At 44.6% G+C, this 27,336-nt stretch overlaps 1 protein-coding gene across 1 annotated transcript in view; it reads left to right on the top strand.

Moving 5' to 3' along the window:
• Positions 1-27,336, top strand: part of ITGAE (integrin subunit alpha E) — a 120,859-nt gene that overhangs the window by 55,675 nt on the left and 37,848 nt on the right. The window contains exons 10-16 of the mRNA XM_040338624.1: positions 608-762; positions 5,260-5,413; positions 7,779-7,926; positions 15,124-15,191; positions 17,995-18,130; positions 21,104-21,246; positions 24,084-24,224. Coding sequence (XP_040194558.1) covers positions 608-762; positions 5,260-5,413; positions 7,779-7,926; positions 15,124-15,191; positions 17,995-18,130; positions 21,104-21,246; positions 24,084-24,224 — 945 coding nt within the window. The remainder of the gene's footprint in view (positions 1-607; positions 763-5,259; positions 5,414-7,778; positions 7,927-15,123; positions 15,192-17,994; positions 18,131-21,103; positions 21,247-24,083; positions 24,225-27,336) is intronic.

Consider the following 27,336-nt stretch of genomic DNA (forward strand, 5'->3'; position numbering starts at 1 on the left):
AACAGTTTTTCATGACGAGAAAAATGCCATTTTTGTAATTGGTCATTAAAAACGACCGTGTAGGCTCCAGAGCATTTTTTTCGCCGTGAAAAATGGGCATAAAAAATTTAGAACCTGCTCAAATTTTTCTCATCGTTTTTCACGCGTAGTTTTTCACATTGTGGCCCTGCTCTTGTAAAAGAAGCACTGACACTGGCACATGTGCATCACATCAGATGTATTTTTCAATGCAGAAATACGACTGGCACACATGCACAGTTACATGCCAATGCAAATAAGCATCAGCATTTGCTAGACTATGGCCTGCAGAGACCCATTCACTTTTATAGTAGGCTCCCCAGGTATTGGAAAGTATGGGGAGATTTTTCAGAGTGCCAGCCACAGATGATTTAGCCATGAGTTATTGGGCACATTGATAACAGCATACATTTTCCTGATAATTAAAACAGCAATGGGTATGTTGACTGGGATTGTAGGTAGGATCCTGAAATCTAATGTTGCTGGTTTTATAGGAGTCGGAAAACAAATTCTAAATGCACTGAGCCAATATGAATACACAGCATTTTTTCCCTGCCCATATTCTACCCTTTATATCTTTTCTTTTCAGTGTGAATTTGCAGTTGTCCAGTATGGAGACATTATCCAAACAGAATTTGACATTCAGGACAGCCGCAGGGACAGCAGCTACATCCTACATAAAGCTGAAGCTATCAAACAAGTAGGAAATGTGACAAAAACAGCATCTGCCCTCCTCCATGTCCTGTGAGTAAGCTACCTTTAGGAACCAGAGCATTTCTTAAGTTTGTAGTCTTGAAATACAGGGCTAGGGGAGGGATTGAGGGCAAATTGGGCAATTGCCCAAGATGTTGTAGTCTTTGCGCACAGTGCCATACCCCCACCCTATGCTTCCACTCATTTGTCTTGAAGATATGGCTACAGCCAAAATAAAGTGGAAGGGAGGAAATTGGTGGGAGGTGGTGGAAGCCTAGCGGCATAGTACTGACCCTGGGTATATTGGTCCTGGTAACATGGCAACCAGGGCTGGCGCTAGCACAAGGCAACATGGGCACTTGCCTTACAGCACCAGGGAACAGGGCGGAAAATTGACCGGTCCGTGACGGTGACAGTCGCCCGCCCGATCATCGAGATAGTAGAGTGTGTCTGTGGGCTGCCGCTGCTGGCGGCATCTGAAGGACGAGTCCCCCCGGTCACCGCAGTGGCGCTGACCGGTGCAGTCACTCTGTCAGTCTCAGTGTGTGACAGACAGTCTCACTGTCTCGTCCTTGGCTACGCGGCGGCGGCGCCTACGTCCTACGTAAGTGAGTGACATAAGTGACCCCACCCCTGGTTCCCCTGGCCGCTCAGCCGCATGATGTGAAGGAGCGAGGGCTGCAGGAGGCGGAGCAACGGACGGACCGCACCCGCACCAGCAGGCAGTGCAGCCTGCGGCTTCATCCTGGAGGCGACGGTGACCTGTTGAGGGACTCGGGACGGGAGCCGCCCGGTGCACAGATTGGTGTTCAGAAACAGGTAAGGGGGACCGACCTGTTTTAAAGTTTCCTGTTTAAAAAAAAAAAATGGCACACTGCACTGCTGGGATTTGAAGTCCTTTGTAACTGCTGGTATTCTGCATTGCGTTTTATATAATGTATTGCTGGGATTTGTTGTTCCTCTATAGCTGTAGTTATTCTCCATTGTGAGTGAGTGTGTGTGCGTGCCAGGGGGGGGGGAGGCGGCAAAATGCACCTTTGCCTGAGTTGGCAAAAATCCTTGCACCGGACCTGATGGCAACACACTTGCTTTGATAACATGACATTTATTCGTCACGCTAGATTTGGTCATATAGTACTACTCTTGCTATAGTCACTTTGCTATAGTCATGTTACTACTGTTCTAATCCATCTTAACTTTGGCTCTAATAGCATGATGTTGCACTACCTCAGTGGTCTCCAAACTGTGGTCCATGGGGCAGATGTGGCCCTTTGTTTTCCTTTTTCTGGCCCTTGGGGTACTATTTCTCCCACTGATTCAAAGCACTATTCCTTCCACTGACACGAACAGAGAGGCACCATTCCTTTCATTGACATCAAGATTGGGGTATTGTAGTGTAGGTTTTCAATAGTTATTGATTAACAAGAGACTTAGTCATAATCTTATTAATTCTGTCAGTTTATAATATACTGTATATATATATATATATATATATATAGCCCTTAAAATTTACACTCGCCTGCTCGCATTTTGTGAGTACATTTTGAGGGCTGGCAAGTGTGGGCTGCCTGGGAGCAGGGGGGGGGGGCGATCAAGGAGAGGATAGGAGAGTCGCGTCGCCGCTGCTGTCGCCGCCGCTGTCTGGTCCCCCCCACACTATTGTAGACAACCTTTGCTGGGTAGGAGAGGAGCCGCTGTGTTCCCCGCCGTGCGCGTCATATACAGCCCCCCCCCCCCTTACAGATTACAGTACTGTATGAAATAAATACACACCCCCTCTGTCCCTAGTGGTTAGTCCAGTGTCCTGCATGCAGTTTTATATAATAAAAACTGTTCTTTCTGCCTGGAAACTGTAGATTGTCCATAGCAACCAAAAAGTGTCCCTTTACATCAAAAGTGCTTTTAGACCAGCTAGAAAACAGCGATAATAAATTAGAATCACTTGCAGAATTGTGCGATAGCGATTTGTGGGAAAATTCCTCATCAAACAATAAAAATAATGACAGCGACAATTCTGCAACTGAGCAAATTTCAGTGTTTTCGATTTGATTACATTATTGAATAATTTTTATTATAATTACATTATTATTTGTTATAATTATTTATAGTTATTTATTATAATATAATTTATGATTTTGTGTTTCAAACTTTATCATACCCGGGATGTCTACTAGACTCTTGTTTGGACAGATTTAAGTGAGTTATTCCTAAGAATTTACTTTAGCACAATTCATGGTTTCTCAGTGAGAAGTCACCCAGGGGGCAGCAGCTCATCTACCCACTCCTAGCGCGGAAGTTTATCATTTGTATTTTCTATTCCTAAGAATTGCAGGCCTACAGTATAAAACGCCAAATTTGCTCCTTTAAAAGGTGGGATGGATTTTGGGTTGCAAGCTCTCTGCTTGGTGCCACTGGGAAAGAGGGCCCATTGGAAGAGTTCTATGTGTGCTCTCCCCTTTGGGGAAGGAGCTGTGGGGGGCTTTTCCCTTTATATTATGGGAATTTTAATTATGGACTTAGGACAGGTAGTGGTTACTCCATTGTCTCTCACTGCTGTTCAAGATACAGTGTTATGACAGTCTAATATGTTTTACCTTGCTATTATTTGGAGAAGTTGTTATCATTCTTATGAACTGTTGCTGTAAAGCTGCCAAGTTAAGGCATTACTTTTACAACTAGAACCCTCTGTGTGATACTCTGCTGGGAATGTGATGTTAAGTACAGCCAATGCTAGGGTGAAGAATCGATTGCTCTACTAGTGCAAACCTGGTTGGCTCTAGAGTGGGTGGTGATGGAGGAGTAGTAGTCCCCTGCCGGACGGTGAGAAAAAACTCCCTCATGCGTCAAGTGGCCTTGGTGTTTCATGGGCCCCTGGTGGATGGTTGAAATCCTGGAGCTTCCATTTGGACCACTAGTAAAAGATAGCCCTATGTGTAAGCGTATGAAGTGGTTTATGTGTGCAATGATCAGGGGGATGAGCAGGAGAGATCTAGGATCAGCATTCATACATGTGGACAGTATGTGGGTTTGGGCAGAACACAAGTGTAATGCCCTGAAGACCCTGAAAGTGTGGACGGGGTCCAGCTGTGCATGTCAGCTACGTGGAAAGAAGCTGGGCCCCCTTTGCACTTGTATCATCCATATGTGTGAAAGGACACTGCCCTCTATTGGATGGCTAAGTTGCCTTGTGGGATCTCATGATCTCATGGAGCCTCAGCATAGCCACCCTTACCTTTGTGCTTCTGACACCACAAGTAGGTCACCACAAATGCAAGACACCATATGCATACGTACAGAGGCGAGAAGCTGCTCGGTCACAAGATGACTGCTCTACTCACCATCTAGTGATTGATAGCTGGTTGTCTGATCTTAGCTCCAGCATGTTTATTAGGCAACTCACTGACAAGATGGCTTCACAGCCTGATAGCTTGTGATTGACAGCTGGTTGCCTGATCTAATCTCCAAGGTGCAAAGAGGGGAAAAAAAAAAAAGCATGTTTGCTTGTACATGATTGAATGATGGAAATCAGTAGAACAACATCTTGTTTTTTTAAGCTCTAGTGAAAATGAGTGCAACTGCAATTGCAAAGTGCACAGTCTATTAGCTAGATTCAAAAAGACGTGCCTAACGTTAGGCAGGCGTAGCGTATCTCATATACGCTACGCTGCCGTAAGTTAGAGAGGCAAGTGCTGTATTCACAAAGCACTTGCGTCCTAAGTTACGGCGGCGTAGCGTAAATGTGCCGGCCTAAGCGCGCCTAATTCAAATTGTGAAGAGGTGGGCGTGTTTTATGTAAATAAAGCATGACCCCACGTAAATGACGTTTTTATCGAACGGCGCATTCGCCGTCCGTGGACGTATCCCAGTGCGCATGCTCCAAATTACGCTGCAAAGACTCATTGGTTTCGACGTGAACGTAAATTACGCCCAGCCCCATTCACGGACGACTTACGCAAACAACGTAAAAATTTAAAAATTCGACGCGGGACCGACGTCCATACTTAACATTGGCTGCGCCATCTTTTTGGTGGACTAACTTTAGGCCTGAAAACGCCTTACGTAAATGGCGTATCTTTACTGCGACAGGCAAGCGTACGTTCGTGAATAGGCGTATCTCGCTGATTTACGCATTCTAGGCGTAAATCAGCGTATACACCCCTAGCGGCCTGCCTAAATAGACAGCTAAGATACGACGGTGCCCGCTGTTGTATCTTAGCTAGATTTAAGTGTATCTCCATTTGAGAATACACTTAAATTTACGACGGCCCAGATTCAGAGTTACAACGGCGTATCTACTGATACGCCGGCGTAAACCTCTCTGAATCTGGCTATATATGTCTTTAGTTAATCTACTCCAGTGACATTCACTGTGCAGGAGATTCAGAAAAATGCTGGACAAGACACAGCAGCATCTCCAGTTTTGTAAGGTGAAAAACGTATTTGCAAGCAAAATAAAAGGTGGATCTAGAGTGGAATTTTATTTTCAATTAACAAAAAAGGTTTAAAACCATACTGATACAGCTATTAAAATGCTATTCATTTTTTCAGAGACAACATCTTCAATGAAACTCGTGGGTCTAAAGAAAGTGCCACTAAAATAATCTTAGTGCTGACAGATGGAGATATATTCATGGATCCTGTGAATTTAACAACTGTCATCAATGACCAGAGGATAAAAAACATTGAACGATTTATTATTGGGGTGAGTGAGGATTTTAAATGTAAGCGACATTAATTGTTTTCAGGAAGCTTTCTGATTGTGGAAAAGTAGACCTTCATACAGTATCTTACAGCTTCTCATTACAATGCTAGACTATGGATGGCGTTTCAGGATTTCGGTGTGATTTTGCCCCTTTCTTCCCCAAAAGAGAAAGGCACTCTCCTTCAATTGTGCCTCCCTTTGCCCTTCCCTATCCACCCCTCTCTTCCATCCTCTTTAGAATTCTCTTTCCATGTGTTATTAAATTTGTATTTGTTTTTTGGGCTCCAGTAGGCTTTAGCCTCAGGCCTTTTTGTTGGCCTTAGCAAACCTTAGCAACCTCTTTGAGGTTAAATTTGTTAGGTCTCCCTAGCCACTCATTGCAATACTTTTTGTCACACCATATTTGCACAGCGGTCTTACAAGCGCACTTTTTTTTGGAAAAAAATCACTTTTTTTAATAAAAAAATAAGACAACAGTAAAGTTAGCCCAATTTTATTTTATATTGTGAAAGATAATGTTACGCCGAGTAAATTAATACCAAACATATCACGCTTCAAAATTGCACCAGCTGGTGGAATGGCGTCAAATTTTCACCCTTAAAAATCTCCATAGGTGACGTTTAAAAAATTCTACATGTTGCATGTTTTGAGTTACAGAGCAGGTCTAGGGCTAGAATTATTGTTCACGCTCTAATGATAGCGGCAATACCTCACATGTGTGGTTTGAACACCATTTGCATATGCAGGCACTGCTCACGTATGCGTTCATTTCTGTGCGTGAGCACGTCGGGACGGGCGCTTTAAAATGTATTTATTTTTTCTTATTTATTTTACTTTATTTTATTGTTTTTTTTAATTGGGTCAATATTATTTCTATTACAAAGGATGTAAGCATCCCTTGTAATAGAAAAAAGCATGACAGGTCCTCTTAGATATGAGATCTGGGGTCAAAAAGACCTCAGATCTCATATTTGGACTTAAATGCCAAATATAATTAAAAAAAATGTCTCTTTAAGACGTATGGGCGGAAGTGACGTTTTGACATCACTTCCACCCTGCTATAGTGTGGAGACAGGTGGGGGCCATCTTGCCCTCAGGGGAAGCTTTCTTTGCGTACACACTGTCAAGACATAATCTTGTCATTCTCAAACGCAGTGACGTACAACACGTACGACGGCACTATAAATGGGAAGTTTGATTCCACTGGCGCCACCCTTGGGGCTGCTTTTGTTAATCTCATGTTACTGCGTGTTAAGTAAAAGTTTGGTGAGAGACGATTCGCGCTTTTCAGTCTGTTACAGCGTGACAAATGTGCTATCTCCATTACAAACACTACTTTTACCGAAGGCACGCTCCCGTCTCATACTTTATTCTGAGCATGCGCAGGTTTCTAAACATACACACGAACGTGTTTCTCGTCGTAAACCAACCCGACGAGAAACACGACAAGGAAATTGAGACTCCCGACGAGGAAAAAGAGAACATGTTCTCTTTTTTTCTCGTTGAGTTCCACGACAGTTTTCTCGATGAAAAACATACATACGACCGTTTTCCTCGGCGAAAAAGCTCTGCCACCAAGTCTCTTAATGGATTCTGTCGAGAAAAACGGTCATATAAATACCTAACAGGACACAGGACCCGATCGCCTCCGCCACTACCGACAGCTTCGGTAAGCGGCGGAGGGGAGCCCGCGGTGATCTCGCAGTGAATCTGCAGCAGAGATCCCCATTATCGTAAACAGGCCCGGCCACAGAAAAGAAGGATATCTCGGTTGTGGCAGCAGCTGCTGTCGTTACCGATATATCAATCTTTAAAGTGCCGACATATATGTACAGGAGCCAGTCGTTAAGTGGCTGGGGATACCAGGATGGAGTTCAATGTCTGTGTTAATTGTGATGTACAATGAACCTGGATGCATACACTTGGCTTAAAGCCCTTTTGTTGTGTTGTTATACCTTGACAATTGTTTATATAAAAATGTATTTAAAAAAAATTGAAGCCACCATTTTCTCCAGGAGTGAAAACAGGAGAGATTCCAAAATTTTGAGTGACAACTGTCTAAGAATAAATGCTATATTTTAGAGAGATCTTCTTTCGCTTACTACTGGGTCACGAAACAGCAAGCAAAGGAAAATCTCCTTAAAAAGACACAGTAAAATAAATAAATATATATTGACATGGATTTTAATATTTTAGCTTTAAATATGTATTATGCATCTATGTAAGTTTAAAGCCAGTAGGACCTATCTTTTTATTTTCTGTCCATGGTGTGCTCAGCAGTCAGAAATTATGCATTTATTTACCTTAATCCACCACTGTAATTTCTTATAGTGTTTTTATTTGCCTTGATTCATGTTGTTTACAGGTGGGTAATGTATTTAATAAGACTACGGCCTATAGTGAGCTTAAAATGATTGCCAGTGACGAAAAAGATCATGTCATTAGAGTTGATGACTATTCAAAACTAGATGGACTTCTTTCTGCCCTGCAGCAGAGAATCATTGGAATAGAAGGTAAGCGACTTTCACCCATTGCTTGCACAAGAGAGTGAAAACCTGTCATTTAAAATATCTCTGCAGTTATTCACCTGCAGATGTAGTCATTGGAAAAATGACATTATATACATAAGAGTATACAATTCTTTACACCTCTTCAGTGATACAGTGTAGAAAGCAGGCCCGGACTGGGACAAAAAATAGGCCCGGGCATTTTAGACTGAGCAGCCCGGGGGGGGGGGGGCCACGCGGCGGGGGTTAATGATGGAATGCCCGCACAGAGAGAGAGACTGCTCCACATTTGTGGCACAGAGAGAAATCACTCCACATTGCTGGAACAGAGAGAAATCGTTGGACATTTCCCATTGTTGTACTGAAGTCAGTTGATAGATCGGAGTCTGTATAACCAGTCTGCACATTGATAGATTGAAATTTCTGCTGAACTGGCAGATTTTCAATCTATTTATGATGGCCTAAGTCCACCAGTCTCTGAGTTTAATAATATCCTCAAATCTTCAGAAAGGGGTTCTCAACTTAGGTTTAGAAATTCACTTTGAACTCCACCTTATTTCCAGAACTCTCATTATGTATTAGATGTGCAAAGAATAAGGTGAGAGAACATCTAATACCTATAAAGAGTAATGAAAATAAGGTGGAGTACAAAGTGAAATATCTGGAGGAACTGGCTGAGGTTAAAACAGGCAGGGAGGAAATTAGGCATCACCTCCTTACTGTCTGTCAAATGCCTCTGAAAAGTGAAATGAGAATTGATAACTTTTCAGTGGAGTATCTGTGAGTGCAAGCCTTTTGGCTCACACTGTTGCTCAACATTTTTTTGGGGGGAAGCAATCGAACTGAACAAAAACATCAAATGCAGCCACTGTGCCCCATTATATGCAGCCACTGTGCCCCATCAAATGCAGCCACTGTGCCCCATCAAATGCAGCCACTGTGCCCCATTAAATGCAGGCACTGTGCTAATCAAATGCAGCCACTTTGTCCCATCAAATGCAGCCGTTGTGCCCCATCAAATGCAGCCACTGTGCCCCATCAAATGCAGCCACTGTGCTACATCAAATGCAGCCACTGTGCCCCATCAAATGCAGCCACTGTGTCCCATCAAATGCAGCCACTGTGCCCTATCAAATGCAGCCACTTTGTCCCATCAAATGCAGCCACTTTGTCCCATCAAATGCAGCCACTGTGCCCCATCAAATGCAGCCACTGTGCCCCATCAAATGCAGCCACTTTGTCCCATCAAATGCAGCCACTTTGTCCCATCAAATGCAGGCCAGCAGGCCATTTGGGCATTTTTTTCAACTGCCCCTGAACACATTTAATGTTATCCTATGTGTCCATGCACACATTCGTTTTTTTTTTTTGCGTTTTAAAGCAGTTGGGTTTAGGCTCGTTTTTTCAGAAGCAAAATTTTGGGTTCAGACGCAAAAGTTTTCGCGTTTCAGACGCAAATCGCGGCAAATCGCTGCTAAACGCGGCAAAACGTGGTACCGGCGTTTTGCCGCGATTTCGTTTATAGGCGTTTTTAAAGGTGACCTATTTTTTTACATTAGAAATCTCAAAAATTATGGCAAATTATGAAAAACCATAAAAAAAAACATTAAAAATGTAATTGTTTGCATTGCATTGTGGACAATCCACAACTTGTGGCAGGTGACGTGGCCAGGTGACGTGGCCAGTGGACAATCCACAACTTGTGGCAGGTGGCGTGGCCAGGTGACATGGCAGATGACGTGGCAAGTGGACAATACACAACTTGAGGCAGGTGACGTGGCAAGTGGACAATCCACAACTTGTGGCAGGTGACGTGGCCAGTTGACGTGGCAGGTAACGTGGCCAGTGGACATTCCACAACTTGTGGCAGGTGACGTGGCCAGGTGATGTGGCAGGTGACGTGGCCAGGTGACGTGGCAGGTGACGTGGCCAGGTGATTTGGCAAGTGGATAATCCACAACTTGTGGCAGGTGACATGGCCAGTTGACGTGGCAGGTGACGTGGCCAGGTGATGTGGCAGGTGACGTGGCAGGTGACATTGCAAGTGGACAATCCACAACTTGTGGCAGGTGACGTGGCCAGGTGACGTGGCCAGTGGACAATCCACAACTTGTGGCAGGTGACGTGGCCAGGTGATTTGGCAAGTGGATAATCCACTTGTGGCAGGTGACGTGACAAGTGGACAATCCACAACTTGTGGCAGGTGTCGTGGTCAGATGACGTGGCAAGTGGACAATCCACAACTTGTGGCAGGTGACATGGCCAGTTGACGTGGCAGGTGACGTGGCCAGGTGATGTGGCAGGTGACGTGGAAGGTGACGTGGCCAGGTGACATGGCAAGTGGACAATCCACAACTTGTGGCAGGTGACGTGGCCAGGTGACGTGGCCAGTGGACAATCCACAACTTGTGGCAGGTGGCGTGGCCAAGTGACATGGCAGATGACGTGGCAAGTGGACAATACACAACTTGAGGCAGGTGACGTGGCAAGTGGACAATCCACAACTTGTGGCAGGTGACATGGCCAGTTGACGTGGCAGGTGACGTGGCCAGTGGACATTCCACAACTTGTGGCAGGTGACGTGGCCAGGTGATGTGGCAGGTGACGTGGTCAGGTGACATGGCAAGTGGACAATCCACAACTTGTGGCAGGTGACGTGGCCAGGTGACGTGGCCAGTGGACAATCCACAACTTGTGGCAGGTGGCGTGGCCAGGTGACATGGCAGATGACGTGGCAAGTGGACAATACACAACTTGAGGCAGGTGACGTGGCAAGTGGACAATCCACAACTTGTGGCAGGTGACGTGGCCAGTTGACGTGGCAGGTGACGTGGCCAGTGGACATTCCACAACTTGTGGCAGGTGACGCGGCCAGGTGATGTGGCAGGTGACGTGGCCAGGTGACGTGGCCAGTGGACAATCCACAACTTGTGGCAGGTGACGTGGCCAGGTGACGTGGCCAGTGGACAATCCACAACTTGTGGCAGGTGGCGTGGCCAGGTGACATGGCAGATGACATGGCAAGTGGACAATACACAACTTGAAGCAGGTGACGTGGCAAGTGGACAATCCACAACTTGTGGTAAGTGACGTGGCCAGGTGATGTGGCAGGTGACGTGGCCAGGTCACGTGGCCAGTGGACAATCCACAACTTGTGGCAATTGACATGGCCAGTTGACGTGGCAGGTGACGTGGCCAGTGGACAATCCACAACTTGTGGCAGGTGACGTGGCCAGGTGACGTGGCAGGTGATGTGGCCAGGTGACGTGGCCAGGTGACATGGCAAGTGGACAATCCACAACTTGTGGCAGGTAACGTGGCCAGGTGACATGGCAGGTGACGTGGCCAGTGGACAATCCACAATTTGTGGCAGGTGACGTGGCCAGGTGATTTGGCAAGTGCATAATCCACTTGTGGCAGGTGATGTGGCAAGTGGACAATCCACAAATTGTGGCAGGTGTCGTGGTCAGGTGACGTGGCAAGTGGACAATCCACAACTTGTGGCAGGTGACGTGGCCAGTTGACGTGGCAGGTGACGTGGCCAGTGGACATTCCACAACTTGTGGCAGGTGACGTGGCCAGGTGATGTGGCAGGTGACGTGGCCAGGTGACGTGGCAGGTGACGTGGCCAGGTGACGTGGCCAGTGGACAATCCACAACTTGTGGCAGGTGATGTGGCCAGTGGACAATCCACAACTTGTGGCAGGTGGCGCACTCGGCCAGCTCAGTGGCCTTTTTGCAGGACATTAGAGCAGCCCAGGGGGCAAATGCATTCTTGCAACCCAGCCCAGTCCGCCCCAAGGGCCTTGGTACACCTCTGGGTAGAAGTGACATGCGGGCCGCCTAGGGCCGTTCGCGGGCCACCGAGGGCCGTTCGCGGGCCGCGATCGGCCCGCGGGCCGCCAAGGGCCATTCGCGGGCCGCCGCGGCCCACCGGGCATATGCCCGGTATGCCCTATGGCCAGTCCGGGCCTGGTAGAAAGTAATAGAACTCCTGCAAGCCTCAATCAACCCAAAGTCTAATAGATATCACTAACCAGCTGCAATCGTTACACACGTCTCATAAGCTTGTGCACATAGACAAAATTAGTAAATTATACGCTGCGCTTTAGACTATTACACAATAAATGCGTGCTGAATACTAAAACAAACACATGTAGTGTTAATGTGACGTAAGTGACATAGATGTGATATGACCAAAATAAAAACAATAAATATGTCAATTAAAACATTAATAATAAAGTGCACATGTGCATCCAAGTGCTTTGAAACACAGATATAAGTGTCCGGTGGTATATAGGGAACAACACTAGTCCCACTTTAAATAGCAAAAAGTGCTATTGTGCAAAAACAAGTCTTTTTATAAAACAATGCTGTGACAGTCCTGTTAAAAAAAGTGCATATGTGTGGTATCCGGTAATAGCACTGCTTGACATGCTTATAAATCCATGCGTCTGAAAATGATTGACAGGTTGCACTGTTGCTCTTATTCCAGTGACCCCTTAGGTATTAGATGCTCACCTTGGAGCATGCGACTTAGCGATTATGCTCAGTCAATACATGCTTGTGAACCACCTCTGGGTTCTATAATGGTAACAGGGGGGGTTATCCACAAAAGGGATACGCCGGCCTATCTACTGATACGCCGTCGTATCCCTGTTTCTATCTATGGAACTGATCCACAGAATCAGTTTACCATAGATAGGCAGAAGATCCGGCATGTGTAATTGAATTACACTGTCGGATCTTAAGGATGCAATTCTAGGCCGGCCGCTAGGTGGCGAGGCCATTGCGGCCGGCCTAGAATATGCAAATGAACACTTACGGCGATCCATGAACGTTCCGACGGGCCCGTTGCGCTAAATCTACGTCGTTTACGTCGAGTTACGCCGTGTAAAACTAGGGGTAAGTCCTATTTGACTAAGCCCTATTAAGTATGGCAGTCGTTCCCGCGTCGAAATTTAAAACTCTACGTTGTTTGCGTAAGACGTCCATGAATGGCGCTGGACGCCATTTACGTTAACGTCTAAGCAAATGACGTCGGAGCGACGTCTGTTAGCGCAATGCACGTCGGGTAAGTTACCCGACGGAGCATGCGCAGTACGTCCGGCGCGGAAGCGCGCCTAATTTAAATGGGACTCATTTAAGTTACACCGCCGCAAATTTCAAGGTAAGTGCTTTGTGGATCGGGCACTTAGGTAGAAATTTTGCGGCGGTGTAACTTAAATCGGAAGATTTAAGTTACGCAGGATATTTGTGGATCTGGCCCTCGATCCTGGGCTTCCCACATAGTACCTCTGGAATAATGGGGAATAAAAAGCCTTGATAGTGTGATATCACATTAAACGTTTTATTAAACAAATAAGAAGACCTCCCCCTATAGGGTGCTCACATGTACCAGGTGCGTCAGTGCACCAGGAGGAAAGGGGAATAGCCGCTCCAGGTGGAAACCCAGATGAACATCCACCGTTGCAGACAACTCAGGTGCAGGCAATGCACTTAGCAAAGCAGGAACAAAGATTGTCTCTGGACAGCCTCACACTGAAGACGACTTCAGAGGCGACTTGCAAAATGGCTTCTGTATAGAAGTCAATGCAAGTCGCCCCCGAAGTCGTACAAGAACCTTTTTCTAATTCGGAGCCAGTGTGAACCGGCTCTTAAAATAAACCTACCAGTGTTGGCTGGTGTTTTTTTTTGGGGTGGCAACCACCCCTCCCCCCGCTGTTTGTTAGTTGGTTTGGCACTTACCCCATCAGCGGCAGTGGGTGGCAGGCAGCATGGTGCAGCTCTGGTTGCCACATCATCATTAAACTCACTTGATGCCTTATCTGCATTAAATCAGCCTCCGAATCTGTGTAATTCATTAAAGGGATGATGTGGCAACGTCTCTGTGTCCTCTCCTCCATGGCAGCTTCCAGCTCCTCACCTCCTCCTCCTAGGCATCCAATAGGATTGTCTGTCCTTTCAGCCAATCGGGTGAATGGTGTCAAAACACGCTTCCTGATTGGCCAGGAGGAGGAGCAGTGTTACAACATCGAATAATGTGAAGTATGGTAGCTACGCTGTGGGGGAGGGAATGGGAAGGGGAAGTGAAAAGGCAATGCGAAGTAAAGGGATCGTGGGTGAACTAAACAGTGAAAGAAAACAAAAAGGGTATCTGATGGTACTACAATGAACAATACAGATGAAAGTGAAACAACACCTATAATCCTGTGAGTGCATTTTCTCAAATCTTTACCTGGTCGAGGTACCCTCAGTGTCACGCTATATGCATTGCATATATCTTCTCTTTTCCATGACACACATTGGCCTCTGAGAGCTGTCTTAGGAGTCAGGAGGAGGTGTTTTTTCAGCCCACTCATCCAGCTGCGATCAGTATCTCTGTTAGCTGTTTGGATAATTTCTTTGTCAGTGGGCAAACGTACAATATCAGTAGGGGATCAAATACTTGTTTTCCCTCATTGTACATCTTGACGGCACCATGGTGTTTGTCTCTCATGTCCTATTCTGTCTACAATGGGCTCCTCCAACACTGGCATTTATATGGGCAATAACTCATTACAGCACTAAAGAGGGACTTTTCTGACACCAAATTACAATTTACCAGTCTATAATGGGAACTTATAATGGCAAACAAGCTAACTGCACTTGCCAACAAACACATAAACAAGCTAACTGCACTTGCCAACAAACACATAAAGACAGTTCCATTTTTAGACATGTTACCTGCAATCACATACATGGCCTTAATGCAGTGGTTCTCAACTCCTTTCCTCAGGACCCACTAACAAGCCAGGTTTGCAAGATAACTGAAATATATCACAGGTGATATAATTTGCTGCTCTGTGATTGCAGTGTTCTAGTCTGCATCTCCCCAAGGTATTACTTAAAATCTGCCCAGTTAGTGGGTCCTGAGGACAGGAGTTGAGAAACACTGCCCTAATGAATCGGGCGATCTGTATAAAGAGGAACATATAAGATCACCAGTGCCATTCTTGGTCAATTGTTTGCTAACAATGCTTGGAGAATGATAAAACTGCCTCTATCTACCCCTGGGTAAATCCAAAGTGATATGAAGGACTGTCTGAAATAAGGAACTGTAAAATATGTCTCTGATAATAACAACATTTTTTACTTTTCTGTCCCCTTGTATCTGAAATACACTGTCATTCCACATTGCAATAACCCAGTTCCGTCCTATAGGTACCACGGGTGCTTCACTGGAGTTTGATTTGGCACAAATTGGACTTTCAGCCCATATAAAAGACAAGGTATGACATAACTGGTACGCCAAAATAAAGAATTGTGTTTTAAATCTGCAAAACAAAAACAAGAGATCACTGAAAACAAAAGTTAAAGTGTTACTAAACCCACAACAGTAATGTAGCACCCTGGTGTTTAGGAAGAGTTGCTAAGAAATTTAGTCTGCCAGGTAGTAAGTGCCCTGGCTAATTGTTAGAGGATTCACTGGGTTTTCCCTAAATCTGGATTAGCCACACTTCTCTCTTCTGTCATTGGGTGGCACTGTTGCCGGTGACATTGGATTGACAAGAGCCTAGCTAAGTCAGATTATAAGTGGTTGTCTCGGCCAATCTGCAGGGGTCTCTTTAGCCTCTTGGCCTGCTGGGAGAGCCTAATTATTTGGGCGGAGTCAGGTGATTGTGGTTCTGTGCCACCTGGACGGTTGTCTGAGTGGATATGTGTTGAAATGTCCCGGGTTGCTAGACCAGAAGCCTGAGGCCTGTCCCAGGAGTACCTGGTTGCTAGGCTGTCTGAGGCCTATCCAGGAGTAGAAGAAGCAGCGCAGGGTTGGGACTTCAGGCTTGGAGTCCGACCAAGTTGCATGGGTGAGGAACGATCAATCCGGTTGCCAGTGGCAATCATGGATCAAGGCCAGCAGTAAAGGGAAAGCAGTCGCCACTAAGGGACCATCCTTCCTGTTATCAGAGGCCAGTTTATAAAAGTCTGAAAGACTCCAGTTTAACTAAATCTCCCCCTTAGTTTCCATTTTTAAATTTTGGTCAGTTGGGAAAAAAGTACCCCTACATTAGTGGTTTTCACAGAAGTGTAATGCCACATTTTCATTATAGAATAAGGGATGCCCTTACATTGGGGGTTAGTGGGGGAAGTGGCCACTTACATCAGTAGTCAGTAGGAATAATGACGCTTATACTGGTGGTCCCAGCAGTGCTTTCTTTTCATTGACGGTCAGGTGAAAAGATGTCCTGTTAAATAAAAGGGTTGGGGGGATCACTGGCATAAGTGCCACCCTTACAGACAGCTTAGGAGATTCCTTTTCTCAGTGCTAACTTAACTGAGAAAACAGAGGAGAGGTTCCACTGGTTCCATATTTGTAAAGTGCAAGACTTTCAGATGGGAAATGTATCTACCAATGCTCATTGCTTAATGAAGCCCTAGCTACCTCTGGAGGAACCCTAGGGTTTCATCCAACTCTGGTTGATAAAGGCTAGTCAAAAAAAATCCAAATAATAGCAGATTGGACAACATAACATCTTTATTGGCTATAAGTTGCTCAGTCTGAAACAAATGTTTCCATTAATGTTATTGCTTCTACAAGAAAATTATGAATATGCCACTGTGGTACCATCAGATCTTCCAATCAATATTCAAACTGTTAAATGTTGGTCTTGGAGTCCAGAAGCTACCTGCACATGGGCGGGCCATTTTCTGGCATAGAAATTACTCTATTCTATAAAAAGTATCCTATATATGAAAACATTTGAATTACACACTGATGCCCTGTACAGACAATAGGATTTTCCCTTAAAAGTTGGATGTGAGCTTTTGGTCAGATATTCCGACTGTGTGTATGCGTCATCCAACATTTTCGATCAGAATTTCCGCAAGCAAAAGATTGAGAGCAGGTTCTCTATTTTTCCGACGGAAAAAGGGCCAGATTCACAGTGGAGATACGATGGCGTATCTGCTGATACGCCGTCGTATCTCTGTTTCTATCTATGCGACTGATTCATAGAATCAGTTACGCATAGATAGCCATAAGATCCAACAGGTGTAATTGTTATTACACTGTCGGATCTTAGGATGCAATACCGCGGCCGCCGCTGGGGGGAGTTTGAGTCGTAAACCAGCGTCGGGTATGCAAATTAGGAGTTACGGCGATCCACGATGGTTTTTCGCGTTCGCTACGTCGCCGCTAGTCTAGTTTCCCGTCGCAAAGTTAGTCGTTTTTTTTGGTGCCTTAACTTTACACAGCAATCGTATTGCTGTATAAAGTATGGCCGTCGTTCCCGCGTCGAAATTTTAAAAATAACGTTGTTTGTGTAAGCCGTCCTTGAATACGGATTTACGCATGCTCTGAATCAAGCAGAAGAGCCGAACTGCCTATTGAACTTCATCTCAGCTCGTCGTACGTCTTGTACGTCACCGCGTTCTTGACGGTAGGAATTTCAGACAAGATTTGTGTGACCGTGTATATGCAACACAAGTTTGAGCCAACATTCCGTCAGAAAAAATCCACGGTTTTCTTGTCGGAATTCCCAATCATGTGTACGGGGCATTAGAGATTATGTGTAATTCAAGGACATTATGGGGCAATTCTGAGGCCCCGTACACACGTCCGAGGAACTCGACGGGCAAAACTCATCGTTTTGCTCGTCGAGTTTTGTGTGAAGCCGCCGAGGATCTCGGCGAGCCAACTTTCCTCATTGAACAATGAGGAAATAGAGAACATGTTCTCTATTTGGCTCGACGAGGAACTCGTCGGCTTCCTCGGCCGAAAGTGTACACACGGCCGGGTTTCTCGGCAGAATTCAGCTCCGACCGAGTTTCTGGCTGAATTCTGCCGAGAAGCTTGGTCGTGTGTACGAGGCTTGAGTCTCTATGTACATGTGAATGGGGTACAAGTTATCAGACCAAAAAACTGGTATATGATAAAACAGAGGATCCAGTGACATATAAAATGTATTGGTTTAATTGTTTGTTAAATGTTTATTTAATTATTGTATGTGTGTGTTTTTTCGATATTCATGAACAAACAAAAAGTATCCACATTTCTAAAATAATGAGAACAAAAAATTGTTGTTGTTTGCACAGGATACTGTGGTACTCGGAGCAGTTGGCGCTTTTGACTGGTCAGGTGGTTTGTTGCTTGCAAGCACAGAGCCAAACAAAGTCAAATTTCTCAATGAATCCTCTGAAAATGCAAAGAGAGCAGCTTATGGATATTTAGGTAAGGTGAGCTAAAAGGCTAGGCCATGCCTAGATCTAACACTTGTTAATAAACTTTCAGTTCCTTTCTAAAGAGAAAGGCCTTCAAGAAAGTCAATGATAAATAATTACATTTTAAAATATGTATTTGTCATGATCTAATCAGATAAAGTTTTATTGTAAAAATGTTGAGATGCTAAACAAAATGAAACAGGTAAGCAGTCATCCTCTTAAGAGCCGGTTCACACTGGGGCGACTTGGGATCCGACTTGAAGTCGCCTCAAGTCGTCCCAAGTCGCGCTGTCGAGAAAAACAATGCAAGTGAATGGGAGCGGTTTTAATACACACGACTCGAGTCGCTCCGACTTCAAAAGAAGTTCCTGTACTTCTTCAATCCGACTTGTAGGCGATTTGTACCCATTGATTTCAATGGAAGTCGCCTCCAAGTCTGATCACTGTCTTAACTGAAGCGACTTTCCAGGAAGATAACATACATTTCTCAGGCAAACCTCTCCCTCCCCCTCCCTCCCCTAGAGATGATTGTTGTTTGATTGGCCACTGGAAAGTCTCCTGTCCTGGAGACGACTTCAAGTCATGTTGTAAATCGCCCCAGATCGCCCTGTGGTTCATGCTCAAGTCATGTCGGAGTCGCCTCTGAAAGTCGCGCTGGAAGTCGTGTCGCCCTAGTGTGAACCGACTCTCATGGGAAAGTGCAAAGTACGTACTGCATAGAAGATAAAAAGAAATATCAATTTAGGACAAAACATAAAATTGTTGCTCCACAAACACCAAAGCAATCCCATACAGGGTCCTATGGATGGCAGGGATGGGAAGTGGAACAATAAAATAAGGCTTTGTAAATGTATACTATGGGGTTGATTTACTTATACTAGAGAGTGCAAAATCTGGTGCAGCTCTGCATAAAAACTAATCAGCTTCCAGCAGGGGCGTCATTAGGGGTGGGCTAAGGAGGCTGGAGTCGAAAATCCCCGAGTCTCGGGCATGTCGAAGATCATTAGTAGCCCCGAGCACCCGAGCGCCGCCGAGCACGGACCCGAAGTTTGCCCGAAGAGACACAGCAGGTCCTTCTGGGACCTGCAGCGCCTATGATGGATGACCCACTCGTCCAATCCGGGACCGCGGGACGTGTGACGTCTATCATAGGCGCTGCAAGCTCAGAAGGCGGCAATTACAATGCCGCCCGGCGCGCCATGAAGCGGCTCTCCTCCTTGGCTCCTGAGGGCGATATGTACAGGGTCACGGTCACCCCAGGCAAATTGACCCCGACAGCCTGCACCCCACATCCCAGCTCGCCTCATCGCTGATCGGCTCTCTTTTCCTCCTCGGCTCCTGAACCTCCTCGAGTCCTGGCTGCATCAGTGTCAGTGTCAGTGCTCGTATTGCAAAATGCTCGTCAAACGCGTTGTTGCAATCCGAGGTTCCACTGTATATATTTTTTCATTTCTGTTATGTGACATTCACCCAGGATAGTAGTGCTCCCGTCCACCATCATTTTACAATAGGTTGGGTGGGAATTGGTTAAAAAGAAAACATACGCATCCACTACATTTACAAGCTGGAAAGCTGCAATATATATTACATCTTTTGGTTTTGAGTTTAAATGCACTTTAGCCCAGGTTCACACTGGGTACGATTTGGTACGATTTGAGATGCGATTTCACATGTCAAATCGCATCTCAAATCGGCGGCATTTGCCGGCAATTGTCGGCAATGGCACTGTCCTAATCGGTGCGATGGCGCATCTGCGGCTCTGCACCGATTTCAAAAAGTAGTTCCTGTACTACTTTTTGCGATTTTGGGCCACGATTTACATTGAACCCTGCACAGATGTCTCTTAAATCGCGGCGAAATCGCGGTAAAATCTTGAAATTTTGAATTCGCAGCAGTGTGAACCTAGCCTTAAAGAGATTTTGTTAAAAAAAAAAAAAAATTGTCATGAGAGTAGAGACACCATACGAGTACTCACAAAACAACTTTATAATTGCCCTTTATAATTGACAACTTTTGGGAACCCCCCCTCCCCCACAAATGTGACCGTCAAAGCCTATCTTCAGAAGTAATGTAGACTAGCCATACCACAATCGAGAATCCCATGATACAGGTCGAAAGTCATCCTTCATAACCTACTTTCAAGGCAGAAAAGGGGCCAATATGAATTAGCAAGCATACCCTAGGTCTAGTGATTGTTTCTTCATCAGGACACTCCACTTTTCTAGGAGCTGGAGTAACTCCAAACATAACAGAGACCACAGGTGGGCACTTGGAGATAACTACAGTATGTACTGTACCGTGTTTCTCCGAAAATAAGCCTGGGTCTTATATTAATTATGCCAACAAAAGACACAGTAGGGCTTATTTTCGGGGTAGGTCTTACTATGTAATGTGATGTCTTCTCTCTCCCTGCCTGTCAGGAATCCCCTGTGTGAACTGAGTTAAAATGCTAGTAAAATCCTATAATCCACTCTATTACAGTATTATATAATGTACAATGTGTGTGTTTCTGTAATATAATTGTGCCAAATACCTTTGTTATAGAGCCGCTCTGTGCTTCTGTTACCCGTCGGAGCTCTCTTCTCCCGCAATTATATTACAGAAACGCACACACTGTACATTATATACTACTATAATAGAGTGGATTATAGGATTTTACAAGCATTTTTAACTAGGGCTTATTTTCAGGTAGGGCTTATATTGCAGCCCTCCTGGAAAATAATGCTATGTCTTATTTTCAGGGTAGGTCTTATTTTTGGGGAAACAGGGTATGTACTGTATGTACTGTATGTATATATGTTTAATATGGTCACTCGTTTCATTGATTACTCTATTATGGGATTGTCATTTTCTGCATACCATATGGTTAAACTACTAAGGATTATTTTTTATTAAAAGTAAGCACTTTCTGCTATAAGATATATATATATTTATGTTTAATGTGATGTTTGCTTCAATTGTTATTTCATGTTTCTGGAGACAGGATACAGTGTGACCACAGCAAGAGGAAAGCACACATTCCTTTACATAGCGGGTGCGCCACGGCACTCCAATATTGGAAAAGTCCTGGTCTTTGAGGAAGATATTACTACCTATCACCTAGCTCAGATTCTGGATGGAGAGCAGGTAGATTTTGTCGACTTAAAAGAAAATTATAATTGGTTTTGGTCAATTCAATTTCACATTTTTAGAAAAACAATGTACCGTATTTATCGGCGTATAACACGCACAGGCGTATAACACGCACACTAACTTTAAGAGGGAAGTTTTAGGAAAAAATCTTTCCACAGCCCCCTGCGTATAACACGCAGGCACAGTTTACCCTCTATTTTCAGGGTAAAAAAGTGAGTGTTATACGCCAATAAATACAGTACCCAGTTTGTAAAAAGATCTTTGATTTTTATTTAGCAATAAAACTTAGTTACAGGGTTTTTCTAATGACAGTTTACAGAGCATGCTGGGCTTTCTAATAAGAAAGCCTAGCACTGGCTTCCAAATTATTGACTGCTTCTGTCTATTGAAAATCCATATAATGTAGTTTGAAGCAATAAGAGACTCTGATGGTGACATCTAATGTAAAGGGGGCTCTGATGGTGACATCTTATGTAAAGGAGGACTCTGATGGGGACATCTAATGAAAAGGGGGACTATGGTGGTCACATCTAATGTAAAGGGGGACTCTGATGGCGACATCTAATGTAAAGGAGGACTCTGATGGGGACATCTAATGAAAAGGGGGACTATGGTGGTCACATCTAATGTAAAGGGGGACTCTGATGGCGACATCTAATGTAAAGGAGGACTCTGAAGGTGACATCCAATGTAAAGGAGGCTCTGATGGTGACATCTAATGTAAAGGAGGACTCTGATGGTGACATCTAATGTAAAGGGGGCTCTAATGGTGGCATCTAATGTAAAGGGGGACTCTGATGGTGACATCTAATGTAAAGGGAGGTTCTGATGGAGACATCTGATGTAAAGGAGGACTCTAATGGTGACATCTAATGTAAAGGAGGACTCTGCTGCGGACATCTAATGTAAACAAGGACTCTGATGGTGAAAAGGGGGCTCTTATGGTGACATCTTATGTAAAGGGGGACTCTGATGGGGAAATCTAATGTAAAGGGGGCTCTTATGGTGACATCTTATGTAAAGGGGGACTCTGATGGGGACATCTAATGTAAAGGGAGGTTCTGATGGAGACATCTGATGTAAAGGAGGACTCTAATGGTGACATCTAATGTAAAGGAGGACTCTGATGTGGACATCTAATGTAAACAAGGACTCTGATGGTGACATCTGATGTAAAGGGGGACTCTGATGAGGACACCTGATGTAAAGGAGGATTCTGATGGGGACATCTGATGTAAAGTGGGACTCTAATGGGGACACCTGATGTAAAGTGGGACTCTAATGAGGACACCTGATGTAAAGGGGGGGTTATGATGGGGACACCTGTTGTAAAGGGGGACTCTGATTGGGACACCTGATGTAAAGGGGGGCCCCTGTTGCAAAGGGGGACTCTGATGAGGACACCTTATGTTAAGTGGTTTTCTTTTCTTTTACTTGAAATGTGGATGTGATTGACCTACTGTGACGGGCACAGCGAGGCTCCATATGATGAGCACAGTGGGGCTGCATATGATGGGCACAGTTTTATCTAGCAGTAATGATACATAATCACTTGATAAATGGCTATTTACAGTCCTGAATTACTAACAGTTTGATTTTTCAGTTTGTTTGCGCCCCCCCCTCCAAATTTTGAGCACCAGCCGCCACTGATGCAGAGCTAGCCAACACTGCATGGTTACAAGAGTTTAGAGGTCAGAAGTGCAGGAGTTCAGTAGCTGACATGAAACTGAGCTTGTGGTATAAGATAGCACGTGTATGTAGTAAGTGATTATGAAAGCGCAACTAAAAGACAAGTTGCAAGGAAGCAATTACTTTTATTTGTACTTGTGATCCTGCCAGTAATACACTTCCTGTTTTAGAATAACACTCGCTTTATATAAAGAGGAGCAGCATTATTTTGTCAGAAATTGCGGAATACCTTCCCCTCTCTTTATCTCCTTAACATGGCAAGGACGTGTTCTGTACAGAAAGAACCCAGGTGGGGTTGATTTACTAAAGGCAAATAGACTGTGCACTTTGCAATGTGCAGTTCCACTCTGCAAGAGCAGTTGCTCCAGAGCTTACTAAATGAGCAGGAGCTCTGCTAACTTCCATCATCCAATCATGTACAAGAAAAAATTCAGTTTTCTTTTTTATTTCTCTTGCACCTCTCTTTTTTTTTGCAAAGTGAAGACTTACCTCATTTATAAAGCTTTGGAGCAACTGCACTTTGCAAACTGCACAGTCTATTTGCCATTAGTAAATCAACACCATGGTCTTAAGCCTTTTCTTAGGCCGCGTACACACGGTCGTTCCAAACCGATGAGAATGGACCGAGGTTCAGTTTCATCGGTCCAAACCGACCATGTGTATAGCCCATCGGTCTGTTGTCCTTCGGTCCAAAATTTTAAAACATGCTTCAAAATCAAACCGATGGCCCGCTGCCCGATCGGTCCAAACCGATGGTTAGTACAGAAAGCATCGGTTCAAAACCGGCGCATACTCAGAATCAAGTCGACGCATGCTTGGAAGCATTAAACTTTGTTTTATTCAGAACGTCATGTGTTTTACGTCACCGCGTTCTGACCCGATCGGTTTTTGGTGTGTACGCACATCAGACCATCAGGCCACTTCAGCGGTGAACCGATGGAAACGGCCCGTCGGACCATTCTCATCGGTTTGGAACGACCGTGTGTACGCGGCCTTAGTGTTATGTCCAATCTCTCAGCTTTGTGTGACCCTAAAAGCTGGACAGAGCAGTTCTAGTAAGAACCCATTTAGTATACAGTACACAAACCCAAAGCAGTAAAGCCAAAATAGTTTTACTTGTCGTTTGTTTATCATCTTAACAGGTTGGATCATACTTTGGCCATCAACTGTGTGCCTTGGATGTGAAGTCAAATGGCATTGTGGATTTCCTCCTGGTGGGGGCGCCATTCTACCATGTCAAAGCAGAAGAAGGAAGAGTCTACGTTTATAGGCTCAGCGATGAGGTACAAGAATATTATCATTGTTATTATACAGGATTTATATAGCACCAAGAGTTTACCCAGCTCTATATACAGTAGAGGGGGACAGTACAATTACAGTACAAAGAAGGAAAAGGAGGGCTCTGTTCATGTAGCTTACAATCTAAAAAGAGGGGGAGGGGGTACAAAAGGTAATAGCTGCAGGGGGGATCTGATGGAGGTGAGTCGGGTACAGTTCTTAGGTGGAGATTGGGTAGACTTCCCTGAATAGGTGAGTTTTCAGGGATCGCCTAAAGGTGGACAGGGTGGGAGATGACCGGACAAACTAGGGCAGGGAGTTCCAGAGAATGGGAGAGGCTCTGCAGAAGTCCTGGAGGCAAGCATGGAAGGGGGGGACACAGGGAGCTAGAGAGCAGAAGGTCTTGGGAGGAGCAGAGAGGATGATTTGGGCGATTAAGAATATATTATTAATCTTTAAAGAAGTGTTAAGGTATTTGTGGGATTTTTGAGGTGCAAATACTAGTAAAAAGATCCAAGAAATGATATTTAAAAGAAAAACATTTTATTTTTACATGATTTAAAACTTTTTTTAAAAAACTATTTTACAGCAAGTGCGTGTAGTACAGTCCTTATGGATACAGCAAGATTAATGTGGTTCCCAACATATTTCGCCCTCAAAAATCCCATGAATATCTTACTGTATTTGCTGGCGTATAAGAATACCTTTTACACTTAAAAAAAATGGCCAAAAAGCAGGGGTCGTCTAATACGTTGGGTCAGCTGCTCAGATGCCTGCTGGATGTGCGGTAATACTGTATATAGCTTCGGCTACATACAGTATATACCACTTAGCCAATCCCAGTGAACGATGTATTCAAATTAATACAGAGCCTGCTCGGATTGGAGTAACAACCTTTGACAATCCGAGCAGGCCACATACAGTAGCCTGCTTGGATTGGCTTTGAGAGTCAGAGAGGCGTGGACTGATGATGTTACAGCCTCTGCCAATCCAAGCAGGCTTTGTATTCATTAATAGAATACATAGAATACATCGCTCGCCATGATTGGCTCCAAATCCAGCAAGAAGGAAGAAGAATATGGCTCCAGCTCCAGCCAGAATGAAGAAGAATATGGCTCCATAAGGAAGAAATATAAAGCCTCAGAAGCCTCGGAAGGGGGGTCGTCTTATACGGTGAGTACAGGTAAAAAATCTTAAAAAACTGTAAAATGAGGGGGTCGTCTTATACGCCCGGTCGCCTTATACACTGGCAAATATGGGTAGTTTTCCTCTGAGGGATGTGGTGCTAAATTTGGTGTGGTGTTTTGTCCATGGTTAAGAAATTATCCCAAATAATCTTTAAAGATGAAAATCTGGAATTCTAATTTTTGCCTACTCACATTGGTCCAGCTTGGTTCAATGGAAGTATCCATATCTGACATCCAGAGGGCCGATGGGAATGATGTAAATCACTGTAGTAGTTGGAAACAGGGCTGCTCACTTAGAGCCTTCATCATTCATAGAACACCTTGTATTTTTTTCAATTGATACAAGGTGTTATCTGATTGGATGAGGTGGAGATCATGTTCATGATCATCGCTGTCCTTTTTCTCCACCTCAAGAGTGGCTCTCACTGTATGTAGTGCGGATTAGTAAGGACTAATGGGGATCTGATTCCTTTATGCATTCTTACATTAGGCCAAGGTGGCCCAATGAAAGTATGCAAACAATAATTCCTGAAGTATAGGAATAATTTATAACATAATGCATAATAATACATTCCATGCATACTAAAAGGAAACTCTAGAAGAGATAAAAAGACAACCCATAGATTGTTTATTTCTTCAAAAATGATAGTGATAGGTAAAGAAAAAATGAAGTGTTAAACCCTCACATATACCCAGTGAAGTGAACAGCCTCAGATGATACACAGAGAGGAAACAAATCTCCCTATATAATTTTTACATAAAGTTTTACAGTACATAAAGTTACATATAAGTTTTTTCTGCTGTCTTTCCCTTTCTATATTCTTTAGAATTCTTACATTTTCACTCCCTCATTCAGCACTGGGAGTGTACTCTTGTCTTACACTGGGAGACAACTGATTGGAGGAAAGGCACCCCCCCCCCCTCCACATAGATACTTTCAGAGCTCTGCTGTGACATGACAAGCTCTCTGCTAATCAACCTTCCACGGCACACATTTTCAGCTGCTTTTATTTCCTGTCTCTGAGAACTTGTCAGAGGTTATCATGCAGATAACAGAGAAACACATGGGACTCAGGGCTTTGGAGAGAGAGAGATAAGTAAACACTACAGATATATTTGCATAGGTCAAATTTCATGAATCGGGTTTACATCAATTTAATCAGTCTGGTGGTGGGAGTACTTGTTCTGTAACTTAATAGGGAATAGGTCGGATGGGGCCCTAGGGCTTTCACACTAAGGCGATGTGCTGGTGGGAAAAAAAAATCTCCTGCAAGCAGCATCTTTGGAGCGGTGAGAGGAGCGGTGTGTTTACCGCTCCTTCCTATTGAAAACAATGGGAAACCGCGGTAATACCGCCGTCAATGCGCCTCTGCCACACCGCTAGCGGCCGAATACCACCGCAATTCAGACTACCGCCACCGCACGTCCTGCCCCAGTGTGAAAGGGGCAGAGGAGTTTAGCGCTGAAAATAGCGCCTAAATACCACCTGAAAAACTCCTGCACTGCATTCTCAATGTGAAAGCCTGAGAGCTTTCACACTGAGACTATGCGCTGGCGGGAGAAAAATAAAAATCTCCTGCCAGCAGCATCTTTGGAGCGGTGAAAGGAGAGGTGTGTTTACCGCTCCTTCACCGCTCTTTCCCATTGAAAACAATGGGAAACCGCGGTAATACCGCCATCAATGCGCCTCTGCAGAGGTGCATTGCAGGCCGTATTAACCCTTTTTCGGCTATTAGTGGGGGTTAATACCGTACGGCTGCAATTCCGCGGCAATTCAGACGGTATATCGCCGCTATTTTTAGCGGCGCTATACCGCCACTGCACGTCCTGCCCCAGTGTGAAAGGGGCCTTACTGTATAAGAATTTCTTATTTGTATTTAGCTTTTTAAAGTTGCACAATCTGGAGGTGCACAATAAAATTCTTGTTGAG

Source organism: Rana temporaria, chromosome 2 (genome assembly GCF_905171775.1).
Source record: "Rana temporaria chromosome 2, aRanTem1.1, whole genome shotgun sequence".
Taxonomy (NCBI): Eukaryota; Metazoa; Chordata; class Amphibia; order Anura; family Ranidae; genus Rana; species Rana temporaria.